At 42.7% G+C, this 13,447-nt stretch overlaps 1 protein-coding gene across 3 annotated transcripts in view; it reads right to left on the bottom strand.

Annotated features, from left to right (window-relative positions):
- Positions 1-420: 420 nt before the first annotated feature.
- Positions 421-13,447, bottom strand: part of SFMBT2 (Scm like with four mbt domains 2) — a 94,876-nt gene continuing 81,849 nt past the window's right edge. For all 3 annotated transcript variants that reach the window (XM_060776457.2, XM_060776458.2, XM_060776459.2), the window contains 3 exons: positions 8,555-8,803; positions 3,954-4,082; positions 421-1,327 (listed from right to left, as the gene is read on the bottom strand). In XM_060776457.2, the coding sequence (XP_060632440.2) occupies positions 1,187-1,327; positions 3,954-4,082; positions 8,555-8,803 (519 nt within the window). In that variant the 3' untranslated portion in view covers positions 421-1,186. The remainder of the gene's footprint in view (positions 1,328-3,953; positions 4,083-8,554; positions 8,804-13,447) is intronic.

Here is a 13,447-nt window from a genome sequence, read left to right as displayed (position 1 = left end):
AGCTTGTTGATCGAAAGGTCGCAGGTTCGATTCCGGGGAGCGGTGTGAGCTTCCGCTGTCAGCCCTAGCTTCTGCCAACCTAGCAGTTCGAAAACATGCAAATGTGAGTAGATCAATAGGTACCGCTCCGGCGGGAAGGTAACGGCGCTCCATGCAGTCATGCCGGCCACATGACCTTGGAGGTGTCTACGGACAACGCTGGCTCTTCGGCTTAGAAATGGAGATGAGCACCACACCCCAGAGTCAGACATGACTGGACTTAATGTCAGGGGACTACCTTTACCTTACCTATGCTCTTTGAGTATTATTTTTTCCTTACATAGACTATTTGTGTGTATTTTGACATCCTACAAGTATTCCGGGACAGTGTATGAGTAATACACAGGATGAGCCAGACAAGCGGAGAGCAAGAACTGCAAATCCTTTTGGATGCCTTTATTAGCAACTTGGCTTACAATTCTTCAAGTAGAAAGATTTAGTTTCCTTTTTGAATAAAAATTAAAATATAACTCTGAATATAGATTCTTCCCCCCTGCTGTTATTTACATGAAATCATATATACAGATCCATATACACATCCACGGGATACAATCTGGTATATAAGAATTAACAAACATGCCTCACTGACTTCCGTCCAGCAAATATTAAATGCCTGCATTCCTCCTGGTTTCTTGAAGATTTTGAACCTTCTCATGGACCTCAAATTGTAACTTGCTATGCTGTGTAACAGAATGCCAAACTATTTGTAAATACAGGTATCCTTGGAAAGAGGGGTCCATATCATAGATTCAATGCCAGGAGATTGATATAGACCAGGCATGGGCAAAGTTTGGTCCTTCAGGTGTTTTGGACTTCAACTTCCACAATTCGTAACAGCCTCAGGCCCCTTCCTTTTCCCCCTCAGCCGCTTAAGCGGCTGAGGGGGAAAAGGAAAGGGCCTGAGACTGTTACGAATTGTGGGAGTTGAAGTCCAAAACACAGTGAATTGTGTGAGCTGGAAGTCCCAAACACAGTGAAGAGCATAGACTCTTGATCCGTAGTTTATGAGCTGGCTACCCATGTTGCTTCCTTGTATCTTGAGTCTTTATCTTCTACAACGGTCATCTTTATAATTTTGGTCGATTCACCATCACTCTAGTTACTTATTAAGCTTGTTCTCTCTTAGGGGAATGTGGAGCAAGGGTGGTCAGTTGGCATACTGGGCATAGAAGGCTAGTTTGACCCGTTCAATCTGGTGGCAGAGTTTGATGGCAGGGCCAAGCTTCAGGTCCATGCATTCCTGAACTGTTGGAAGGGTCAGCAGAAGCAGAGCTTGGCCATCAATATCCTGCAGGTGGGAAAAGAAATTGAAAAAAGAGCTTTATTTTCAAGATTCCATCATTGAAACCACTTAATTTTAAGGTAAGGTTTTCTTTCCCACATATATGTGCTTGATTTACAATGAAAGTATAGGATTTGGGGGAAAATATTTTTGTGAGTTGGTTAAAAATCTACCAATTTGTTTTCCTATTCTGAGCCAGAGAACAGTTTTTCAGTGAAATCATACTCAATATATAATACATCTGAATACTGTGAATCGAATAGGTGTTTTAGTACTAATTTTGAGCTCTGGGAACATTACTGCTTCATGTTTTCAACTATACAATGAGGGGATGATGTTGATGGTGATGATGATGATGATGATGATTATTATTATTATTACTACTATTAGGACGATTCTATTAGCATTGCCTCCAAAAAAATCCTACAAATCTCTTGGGAAGACAGGCGGACAAATGTCCATGTGCTGGAAGAAGCAAAGACCACCAGCATTGAAGCAATGCTCCTACACTGTGCTGTCACACGCTGGGCCTGTAGCTATTGTCTATTAACAGGACATGATTTTTATGTGCCCAGCGGGATGCCAGGGTGCCTTGGCTGAGAGGCCATATGAATTTCCCTATACAAAGTCTTTAGAAGCTTGGAAGGTTTAACAAAGTTCTTTATTGGTGCAACAAATCAGTCAAATACTTCTTATATCTTCAACAAATAAACCAAATATTTCTTAACTTGTCCACAATGGACAAGCAACGAGCTTCATGAACTGTTTCTTTCTTCTATGAGGGAAATCCTTTCGACCCCTCCCTGAGCAATCTGTCTTTTAGGTTTCTTTGGCATGGGGCCCTCTCCCGGTTCCAATTTGCTTTATGGGTACCCGAGTAGACCTTAACAGCTAAAACTCTGAAGATTTTCCAGCTGGAGTCCTTTGGATTTTTTCCACAAATGCTGTGGATCTGTTTCTTTAACTCCAACAAAGTCTGTACTGAAATTCTTAGTAAAGTTGTGAGAATTGTCTTCCCCAGCCAAGCTTGTAAGAAACGAAGCTTTTCTACAGGAGGGAAAAACTCACACATCCTGTAGTTGGGCTTCAAACTGTAAGAGTGAACAAACTGTCCCCTTTTCCCTCCTGAACCTGGGGAAAAGGGCGGTTCCAAAAGCCCCAATGATGATAGGCAGGCTGCTAGCCTATGACTGCAGCCTGGGGAAGGCTGCTTAACTGCAAAATACCTGGCTAACAGAAACATGTGCAAACTAACCATGCATAGAAAAAGAAAATTTAGCTTCTGGCACAGCTGTGCCAGCACATACGCCATCAACTCCGCTGGACTGGCCACGTTGGCCAAATGATCACCATCTCCCAAAGAAGTTACTCTGCTCCCAACTCAAGAACTGGAAACGTAATGTTGGTGGACAGCAAAAGAGATATAAAGATGGGCTTAAAAACTACCTTAAAACTGTGGCATTGACACCGAGAACTGGGACGCCCTGGCCCTTGATTGCTCTAACTGGAGGTCAGCTGTGACCAGCAGTGCTGCAGAATTTGAAGAGGCATGAATGGAGTGTGAGAGGGAGAAACATGCCAAGAGGAAGGTGCATCAAGCCAACCCTGACTGGGGCAGCCTTCCACCTGGAAACCAATGTCCTCACTGCAGGAGAACATGCAGATCAAGAATAGGGCTCCTACGGACCCACCACCAAGACACTACACTTGGAGGACCATCATCCTCGGGCTACAAGGGATTGCTTAAGTAAAGTATTTGATACACAACAAGATGAGTACACAGCAAATAAAATCACTATGCTGGCTTTTGTATTTGACCACACATTGGACACTTCCCAAGTGTCTAGGACTGTGTGATGTATCAGCAAATAATGCGTGCAGATCTTATTATTATTATTATTATTATTATTATTATTATTAACATAACAAGATCAGTCCACAGCAGCTGTTGTATTGGATCACACAGCAGCTGTTGTATTGTTGCTGGCTGTTGTATTGGATTACACGTCGAACACTTCCCAAGTGTCTAGGACTCTGTAATGTATCAGCAAATAATGTGTGCAGATCAAGGTAGGATGGCCTTTTGCAGCTGACAGGTGGTAATGTTGTCAGCGCTGATTGTTTTTAAGTGCAGGCCAAGGTCTTTAGGCACTACACCCAGTGTGCCAATCACCACTGGGACCACCTTTACTGGTTTTTGCCAGAGTCTTTGCAGTTCTATCTTTAAATCCTCATATCATGTAAACTTTTCCAGATTATTATTATTATTATTATTATTAGTATTATGCTTTTCTCCCTAGATTAAGATCCAAAGTGATTCACTAATTAAAATAATAATACAATTAAAATATTCAAAAAGGCAGTATTAACGTATAATTAAACCAATTACTATATTAAAACAAGTCAGCTCTTTACAATGCAATTAAAAAGACAAAAGACATGTGAGTGGGTAATGTGGATATAATCCACAAAGGAAAAGGAGCTTTGGAATAATGATACAAGACACTGAAAACTCACAAGCAAGATTCACACCAATCAGCAAACCTCAACTTAGTCTAAACTGCAATAATTACAATCATGAAGACTTGGAATTCTTGACACAGAGAAGAGGAAGTGAGATAAAACAGTGTACCTGTTCCTGAAATATTTTGGCAAGAGGAGCACAATCCGTGAGCTTGATGAACCTCACCACGTCTGACACAGTCCATCCCAATGGGTTCGTCTCTAGAATGAGCTTTTCATCTGGCTCTTGCTTTATTTCCTACAACGGCAAAAATGGCACCACTGAACCTGAAGGGACATTCTGTATTATCTTGCCTATTCTCATCATATTATCAAATATACCATCCTAACCAGCTCCCTCTGTCAGCAATAGCTCCCCATGTGGGGACATGAGAGAAGCCTCCCACAAGGATGGTAAAACATAAAAACATCGGGGAGTCCCCTGGGCAATGTTCCTGCAGACAGCCAATTCTCTCACACCAGAAGTGACTTGCAGTTTCTCAAATTGCTCCTGACACATACATACACACACACAAAACCTTACAAAAAAACCCCAGTAATATTTCCAGCAGTTGTTCATCCAAACCAACCTGCTTTTTTGAACAATATATTCTCTGCAAAATGGAAGGGGGGATGTCCATACCCAATTATTGTTAAACTCCCATCAGCCCTATCCCACCCAGCCAGTCATGAGGACCTCTGGGAATGGATGTCTACCAACATCTGGAGGACCTTGGGATTCTCATCTTTCCTCCAGACCATATTCTCACTGCAGTGCTAAATTATTATTAAATCATGCTGCAGATGGAAAAAAAATGTTTTTTCAGGTGTTTGAAGACTGGATTCTTGAGCTAACAGTGGGATGGATCCAAAGCTTATTGTACTCTGAAGTAAGACCATTCCCTACCAGATGAAGGATCAAATTGAACATCAAATTGAACATCAACATTGTTCAAATGTTCATTTGCTCCCACCCCCACCATGTTTTTGTTTTCTTCTTTTATTTATTTATTTACTTGCGGCATTTCTACCCCACCTTTCTCTACCCCGGAGGGGACTCAAAGGCGGCTTACAAGTAGGCAACCATACGAAGCCACAGGATATGTACAATTACAAATATGTAAAATAAAATACATTAAAACAGCACAAAATCATATAAAACAATACATTTGCAGTTAATCACATGATCCTTAAATGTAGTCTGGCCGTTCCAGTTGGTCAATGCACATCAACTCCATATCTTTCTGTTTCTCAAGTTCTCCAAACATTTGGTCACAAAGCCAGGTTTTTACTTTCTTACAGAAAGTCAGGATGGAGGGGGCTGATCTAATGTCCCTGGGGAGGGAATTCCACAGCCCGGGGGCCACCACTGAGAAGGCCCTGTCTCTCGTCCTCACCAATCACGCCTGCGAGGAAGACTGAACCGAGAGCAGGGTCTCCCCAGACAATCTTAGACTCTGAGATGGTTCACAGGAGGAGATACATGTGGACAGGTAAACCGTTTTCAGTTGCTTTGAGTGTTTCTGAAGGACAAGTTAGATCACAGGTTCTGCCTTTGAGTAAAGGGGGCTAGCTACACACCCAGTGTCTGCTAAAGTTTGCTCAAGAAGCTCCTGTTCCATCACTGCCAGAAATATATCAAGGAAAAGGGACATTAGGTCCAGGGGCTTGGCCGACACTCCTTCTGCTTGCCCAATTGGATACAAATGGCTTATCTATATTGGTGGGCTAATTAGCTGTTCTCGGTGGCAAGAAGGTGTAGTTGGCAACTTACTTAGGCGATCCCTCGTTGTCCGAGTAAGATAATCCTCCATGCTCAGTGTGCTGTCGGTGGGTCTGTAGGTGACTATGGAACCCTATTCTTGATCTGCATTGTTTCCCACAGTGAGGGCATTGGTTTCCAGGCGGAAGGCAGTCCCGGTCAGGGTTGGCTTCATGTGCCTTCCTCTTGGCACATTTCTCTCTTTCGCCCTCCATTCATGCCTTTTCACATTCTGCAGCACTGCTGGTCACAGCTGACCTCCAGCTGGAGTGCTCAAGGGCCAGGGCCTCCCAGTTCTCAGTGTCTATGGCTGGTGACTGCTGGAAGAGCATTTTGGTTTTCTCGATGTTCAATGACAGTTGGCAAGTAGGAGGAGCAGGAAAGAAATCTGGATTCTGTGTCTGAGTGGGGATGATGGCAAAGGCAAACCAGGGAGAACACTGTGGAAAGGGGATGTGAAGGTCAAGTGCAGTATGGGTTGGCCAATCCAATGGAGCTTTCTAATGTTACCCAAATCCGTATCAGCCAGATGCAGTTGGACTTTTCTTTTCACTGATGTCTGCTTATTACATGGGCTTTACATAAGTCAAAGAGCAGGACCCACAGCATTCCCCTCTTTGCTTTCTCCCATCATATTTCTGACAATGATTGAGTGACAGCTCTTTGAGAGAATCTCAGCAGACACTGGATGTGTAGCTAGCCCCCTTTCCCTCCTATCCTCAATTCATTATGTATATGTAAATACAGGTATTCCCAGAATCTGAAAAACCTCTGGTCCCAAGCTTTAATGACAACCCAACCTAATGAAAATTAAATTAGCTCCCAACTCCATTTTCAAAGCTACTTGTAAAACTAACACGCACCTCCTGAGCACTGTCTCTCCATTCATAAATATTTTTGAGTTCTTTTCAGGCATGAAATCTGAGTCTAGTTAATTTCACTACCTCTTTGACTTGCAAGGGACTAGGAAGCAGGTATAATCAATGATTAGTGCAGGAATTAATGGCCTGGTCCATCTCCCATACAGTTAACACGATGCTAAGCTGGGCTGTTAAGGGGTAAAATGTTGTAATTGCTTTTCAGTGAAATTTCAGGAATTACTGTCTATATAATTATGTTGCGGTTTTAATGGAACAATGAGATTTATTGGACAATGACTCCAATAGAACATAAATGTAGGAATAGTATCTAGCATGTGCAGTATGCCCAAGGGCTCTCTCGCAGGCTGCGGAGAGACTTAATTCAAGCCCTTTTCCCTTCAGTTCAGAATGGCCTGGAGCCATGAATGTAAATCAATGGAGAATGGTCAGCCTTCTCCCCATTAATAGCTGCCTTGATGTAAAATAACTATTATATTGTTAAATGGAGAGCTTTAACCACATCATTTAGTGCCCAGTAGCTTGGATGCGTGGCTTCGCTTCCTGACACTCACATAATTGCAATATTAGTTTAAACAGAAATCAAAACACATAACGATGTGTGTGCATGTATTAAACACACACATACTCATACAAAATATTATGCTGTACAACAAGCAATACATTATGAAACAGGATAGGTTAATGGAAATATTTACATATTTATAGTGCCAGCACGGTGTAGTTATTGGGTATTGGATTGGATCTGTACCATTGGGGTATAGATTATGAACTGTTAGGATCACTACCTAATCGGGGTAGCAGAGCTTATTTGGTAATGGACTATCGCTGGGCACATAGATATCTTGTTTCCATTTGATGCCTTCAGCGGACAATGATGCAAGCAGACTTCTTATAAAGATAACATGTCTGTTTACTAATAACTTCTATAGCTGCTGAAATACAACACTGCCTGAGCTCTGCGAGCGCAGCATTTTTCTGAATGAAGCAGAGAGTGTGTGAGGACCAGGACATCCATAGGGATACCAAGGTGCTTGCTTATAAAATTATTGTCCTCCCAACCTTGCTATATGCCTGCGAAACGTGGACTGTCTACAGATGTCACCTGCAACTCCTAGAATGATTCCATCAGTGTTGCCACCAGAAAATCCTGCAAATCCCTTGGGTATACAAGAGGACAAATGTCAGTGTGCTGGAAGAAGCAAAGACCACCAGAACTGAAGCAATGGTCCTCCGCCATCAACTCCGCTGGGCCGGCCACATTGTCCAGATGCCTGACCACTGTCTCCCAAAGCAGTTGCTCTACTCCAAACTCAAGAACATAAAACAAAATGTTGGTGGGCAGGAAAAGAGATTTAAATATGGGTTCAAAGCCATCCTCAAAAATTCTGGCATAGACACTGAGAACTGGGAAGCCCTGGACCTTGAGTGCTCCAGCTGGAGGTCAGCTGTGACCAGCAGTGCTGTAGAATTTGAAGAGGCACAAATGGAGGGTGAAAGAGAGAAACATGCCAAGAGGAAGGCGCATCAAGCCAACCCCAACTGGGACCACCTTCCACCTGGAAACCAATGCCCTCACTGCGGGAGAAGACGCAGGTCAAGAATAGGGCTCCACAGTCACCTATGGACCCACCGCCAGTACACTGATCCTGGAAGACTATCCTACTCAGGGATCGTATAAGAAGAAGAAGAAACCCTAAGTTGGAAATGACTTGAAGGCACACAATAAGGGGAAAAAAGCATGGTTAAAGATTGTGAGTCATTTCTATCTTTAGTAAAGAAGAAAGAAAAGTGGGTTGTGGATTTTGACAATTTGGTATTATTGATTGATTATAAGACCAAAGTTTAAATATTAATCAAGTAATAAGGAGAAGTATGTTATACTTTAATACTTTTGGGGAAGAGCCTATATGAAGTTTTCTCAAATTCACAAACCGCATCCTCTAATGACCACAACTTGGAAATGTATTTCTTTAGAGAATTTCCCTCCAGGCAACATGCTAGAAAGTATAGTCAAAAAAGGCACCACTACCAGATAATAAGCTTTAGACTGTAGGGATATGAAAAGCTTCTGATAGGTGAGACACTCACTTGTTTAAACCGAGCCCTCTTCTCTTCTTTGGCGCGCAAGAGAGACAATGCCTTGTGTGCTCTTCTTCCTCTCTCGGAGTGAGGAACTCGGTCCATATCGGCACTGCTGCGCAACTTCATTGTGCTTGTAGACTTGGTTGGAGGTAGATCTGAGGAAGAGGTGTCCACCTGGTCAGTGTGTGCATCTGGGCTGGTCTCCTCACTCCAAGTCTCATCATCCAGAGCCTCTGAGTCTTCCTCATCACTCCCCTGTAATAAAGACATGCTCATGATGAACCATGGCAAAACAGCTTCAGTAAGAAACAAAGTAATTGAACAAATTAGGAAGATTTATGTAAGAAAATGCTTGAGTTGATCATTTCTGTGTGTGTAACAATGGCTTCAAACTACAAGAAAGGAGATTCCACCTGAACATGAGGAAGAACTTCCTGACTGTGAGAGCTGTTCAGCAGTGGAACTCTCTGCTCCGGAGTGTGGTGGAGGCTCCTTCTTTGGAAGCTTTTAAGCAGAAGCTGGATGGCCATTTGTCAGGGGTGATTTGAATGCAATATTCCTGCTTCTTGGCAGGGGGTTAGACTGGATGGCTCATGAAGTCTCTTCCAACTGTTTGATTCTATGATTCTATTCTGCAGTACATAGAATCATAGAATCATAGAATTGGAAGAGACCTCATGGGCCATCCAGTCCAACCCTCTGACAAGAAGCAGGAAAATTGCATTCAAAGCACCCCTTAAAGATGGCCATCCAGCCTCTGCTTAAAAGCCTTCAAAGAAGGAGCCTCCACCACACTCTGGGGCAGAGAGTTCCACTGCTGAACAGCTTTCACAGTCAAATGCCCAAACATCAAGGTTCTACATATCATTAAGGTAGAGGAATCATATTGGGGGCGGATCAACACCTCTTCATTTTTGTGTTTTGGCTTAGGCATCAAAATGCCTTATGACCTGTCTTAGCAAAAAAAAAAAAAGAAAAATAAAAGCAGGAAAGAAATATCAACTAGGAAACTAAGAGTCAGAAAAGATACTCCACCTCAGACATCAGAAGAGCTGCAAGACCAAGAACAAGTCACGAGAGTCAAGACAAAGATCCACCCAGAGGAAAAGTGTTCTTGCCAAACATCAAGGGAACCACTGACTGCATTGGGAAGCCGATGAGGAAACACAACATATAAACTATCTACAGACCCACCAAGAAAATCCAACAAATGCTTCGTTCAGCAAAGGACAAGAGGGATCCTCTCACCTCTGCAGGAGTCTACCGTGTACCATGAAGCTGTGGACAAGTCTATATAGGGACCACCAAATGCAGCAGCAATGCCCAAACATGAATCAAGGAACATGAAAGGCACAGCAGACTACTTCAGCCAGAGAAGTCAGCCATAGCAGAGCACCTGATGAACCAACCTGGACACAGCATATTATTTGAGAACATAGAAATGCTGGATCACTCCAACAACCACCTTGTCAGACTACACAGAGAAGCCATTGAAATCCACAAGAAGCATGTGGACAATTTCAACAGAAAGGAGGAAACCATGAAAATAAACAAAATCTGACTGCCAGTAATAAAAAAAACTCTAAAATTAGAACAGCACAACAACAGAGAAGAAACAAACAAGGACATCTAATCACCTCTCAACAAAAGATTGCTCCAGGCACTGCCAGGCAATCAAATGCTAATCAAGGTGGTCAGTTGAAACATTCACATCTAGCTCCAGCAGACAAAAGTCCTTTGTCCCACCCTGGTCCTTCCACAGATATATAAACCAATTTTCCTAGTTCCAACAGACCTCACTACCTCTGAGGATGCTTGCCATAGATGCAGGAGAAACGTCAGGAGAAAACGCCTCTAGAACATGGCCATATAGCCCGAAAAAACCTACAACAACCCATTCAGAAAGTTATTGAGGAAGTTATAGTTTTAATGTGCCTTCATGTCTCTTATGATCAATAGCGACCCTAAGCTGAACCTATCATGATGTTTTCTTGACAAGATTTGTTCAAAGCGGGTTTGTTTTTATCTTCCCTTGAAGCTGAGAGAATGTGACCTGCCCATGGTCACCTAGTGGGTCTCCATGATGAGCAGGGTCTCCAGAGTTGTAGCCCAACACTCACATTAAAACATTACTTTGGTTTGGCAAACATATAATTGGGTTGTTGTAGGTTTTTTCGGGCTATATAGCCATGTTCCAGAGGCATTTTCTCCTGACGTTTCGCCTGCCTCTATGGCAAGCATCCTCAGAGGTAGTGAGGTCTGTTGGAAGTAGGAAAATGGATTTATATATCTGTGGAAGGACCAGGGTGGGACAAAGGACTCATTGTCTGTTGGAGCTAGCTGTGAATGTTTCAACTGACCCCCTTGATTAGCATTTGATGGCTTGGCAGTGCCTGAGGGAAGCTTTTGTTGAGAGGTAATTAGATGTGCTTGATTGTTTACTCTCTGTTGAGAGTAAACAGAGAGTAAACTGTTGAGAGAGTAAACAATCAGGCACATCTAATCACCTCTCAACAAAAGATTCCCCCAGGCACTGCCAAGCCATCAAATGCTAATCAAGGGGGTCAGTTGAAACATTCACACCTAGCTCCAACAGACATGAGTCCTTTGTCCCACCCTGGTCCTTCCACAGATATATAAACCCATTTTCCTACTTCCAACAGACCTCACTACCTCTGAGGATGCTTGCCATAGATGCAGGCGAAACGTCAGGAGAAAATGCCTTTAGAACATGGCCATATAGCCCAAAAAAACCTAAAACAACCCAGTGATTCCGGCCATGAAAGCCTTCGACAATAAAAATGTAATTATTTTTACTAACCTGTCCTATACCATATGCTGTTGTGCAATGTGACATATCATTACATGCATTTATGATTTTGGTTTACAATAAAATTGCAATTAAGTGAGCAAGAGGAAATGAAGTCATAAATCTGTTGAGCTAAATGATAAGGTTAAAGCTTTCCAGTTACTTTAGACTGCTACATTGATGGTATTCAAACCACTACACTACAGCATTCTGCCTGGGAGGTGATATATATAAATACTTGAAACAAACAATAAAATAATCATTTAAATACATTTAGCACAAATCTATCCAACTTCAACCAATCAAAACCACATACACATTAAAAAGAAACAAACACCAATTTACAAAAAGTCTGGCACCATAGGATTTGTTGAGACTACACAAATAAATGTGTAACTTGAGAGGCAAAGTCAGATGCAGGTGAAGGCCAGCTGGTCATAAATCAGAACACTGAGTGAAGACAGATAAAAACAACAATAAGTAAGCCAGATGTGCTCGCAGGTGTGCCATCTGCTTCAGTGGTCAAAAAAAATCCCCTGACGGGTAGGTTGATAAATGTATAAATTGTTATTTGTTTCCTTCTAACACAGAAATGGGAAAACTTTGGCCCTCCAGATGTTTTGGACTTCAACTCCCACAATTCCTAACAGCCGGTAGGCTGTTAGGAATTGTGGGAGTTGAAGTCCAAAACATCTGGAGGGCCAAGTTTGCTCATGCCTGTTTTAGCATATGCAGTGCAACCCCTGTATCTGCTGGATGGATATCTGTGCTTTCATTTACTTATCTTGATTTAAGTCTTTAGCGTGTTGGCTGATATCCAAACAAGGGATGGGCCAGAGATGTCACTGCCTTGGTCCTTTCACTATTGGTTGTTACTTCCCAGTGAATGTCAGGTGGTTCAGTGTAAACAGTGTAATTTCTCCAGTGGTGTAGGGCGCAGACACCCCGTGATAATGTGACATGTCTCATTAAGAGCCACATCTACTGTTTTAGCGTGGTGAGATGTGTTCCATATTGGGCATGCATACTCAGCAATAGAGTAGCAAAACACAAGAGCAGATGTCTTCACAGTATCTGGTTGTGATCCCCAGGTTGTGCCAGTCAGCTTTTGCATGATATTATTTCTATCGCCCACTTTTTGCTTGGTACTCAGGCAGTGCTTTTTATAGGCTGGAGAATGCCAATGACTTAAATCAAGAAATAGTTTTCTAAGATCTACAGGGAAACTCACTGGACCAGCTCAGCAAGCGAGAGGCCAAAAGTGGCAGGCTGGAACTCAGAACTCCAATCCATGCCTGATATCAAATGAGAGGCTTCCTCCAGGGCACAAAGAAAACTGGGCAACTTGGAAGGTGCCGAACAGACTGCACTCTGGCCAGAGGTGGCCCTAGGTAATTTTCAACGGTAAGCAAATGGTATTTTGCCCCCCACCAACCAATCACTGATATATATTTTCTGTTCGTTGTGGGAGTTCTGTGTGCCATATTTGGTTCAGTTCCACCATTGGTGGAGTTCAGAATGCTCTTTGATTGTAGGTGAACTATACATCCCAGTAACTACAACTCGCATATGTCAAGGTCTATTTTCCCCCAAGAGCGCCTCAAGAGCGCCCCTGGGCAAAATCAACTATACTGCAAATGCTTACTTTGCGTAATGGGTTGAGCCGCCCCTGACTCTGGCACCACGAGATGCAGAGCCAACCTTAAGAAATGGGGCTACAAAGTGGAATCCACAAAATGTGAGTGTGGAGAAGAGCAAACGACAGACCACCTACTGCAATGCAACCTGAGCCCTGCCACATGCACAATGGAGGACCTTCTTATAGCAACACCAGAGGCACTCCAAGTGGCCAGCTACTGGTCAAAGGACATTTAATAGAATGCCAAGTTTGCAACTCTGTGTTTTTTAAAAAATACAACACAACTGTTTGGTTCGCTCCTGACACGATAAATCAATAAATTTACTTATCTCACAAAGTATGTCCTCTCCAGACCTTTTCTAGGTCCTTCAGCTCAATCCTATGGTATTTTAAACATATAGGTCCTTCAGCAAAATAGGGCTGGCTAATATTAGCTGTGGTTTGGCATATC

Source organism: Anolis sagrei, chromosome 5 (genome assembly GCF_037176765.1).
Source record: "Anolis sagrei isolate rAnoSag1 chromosome 5, rAnoSag1.mat, whole genome shotgun sequence".
Lineage (NCBI taxonomy): Eukaryota > Metazoa > Chordata > Lepidosauria > Squamata > Dactyloidae > Anolis > Anolis sagrei.
Note: the sequence above shows the minus strand (reverse complement) of the source record. Positions and strands in the feature narration are given on the sequence as shown.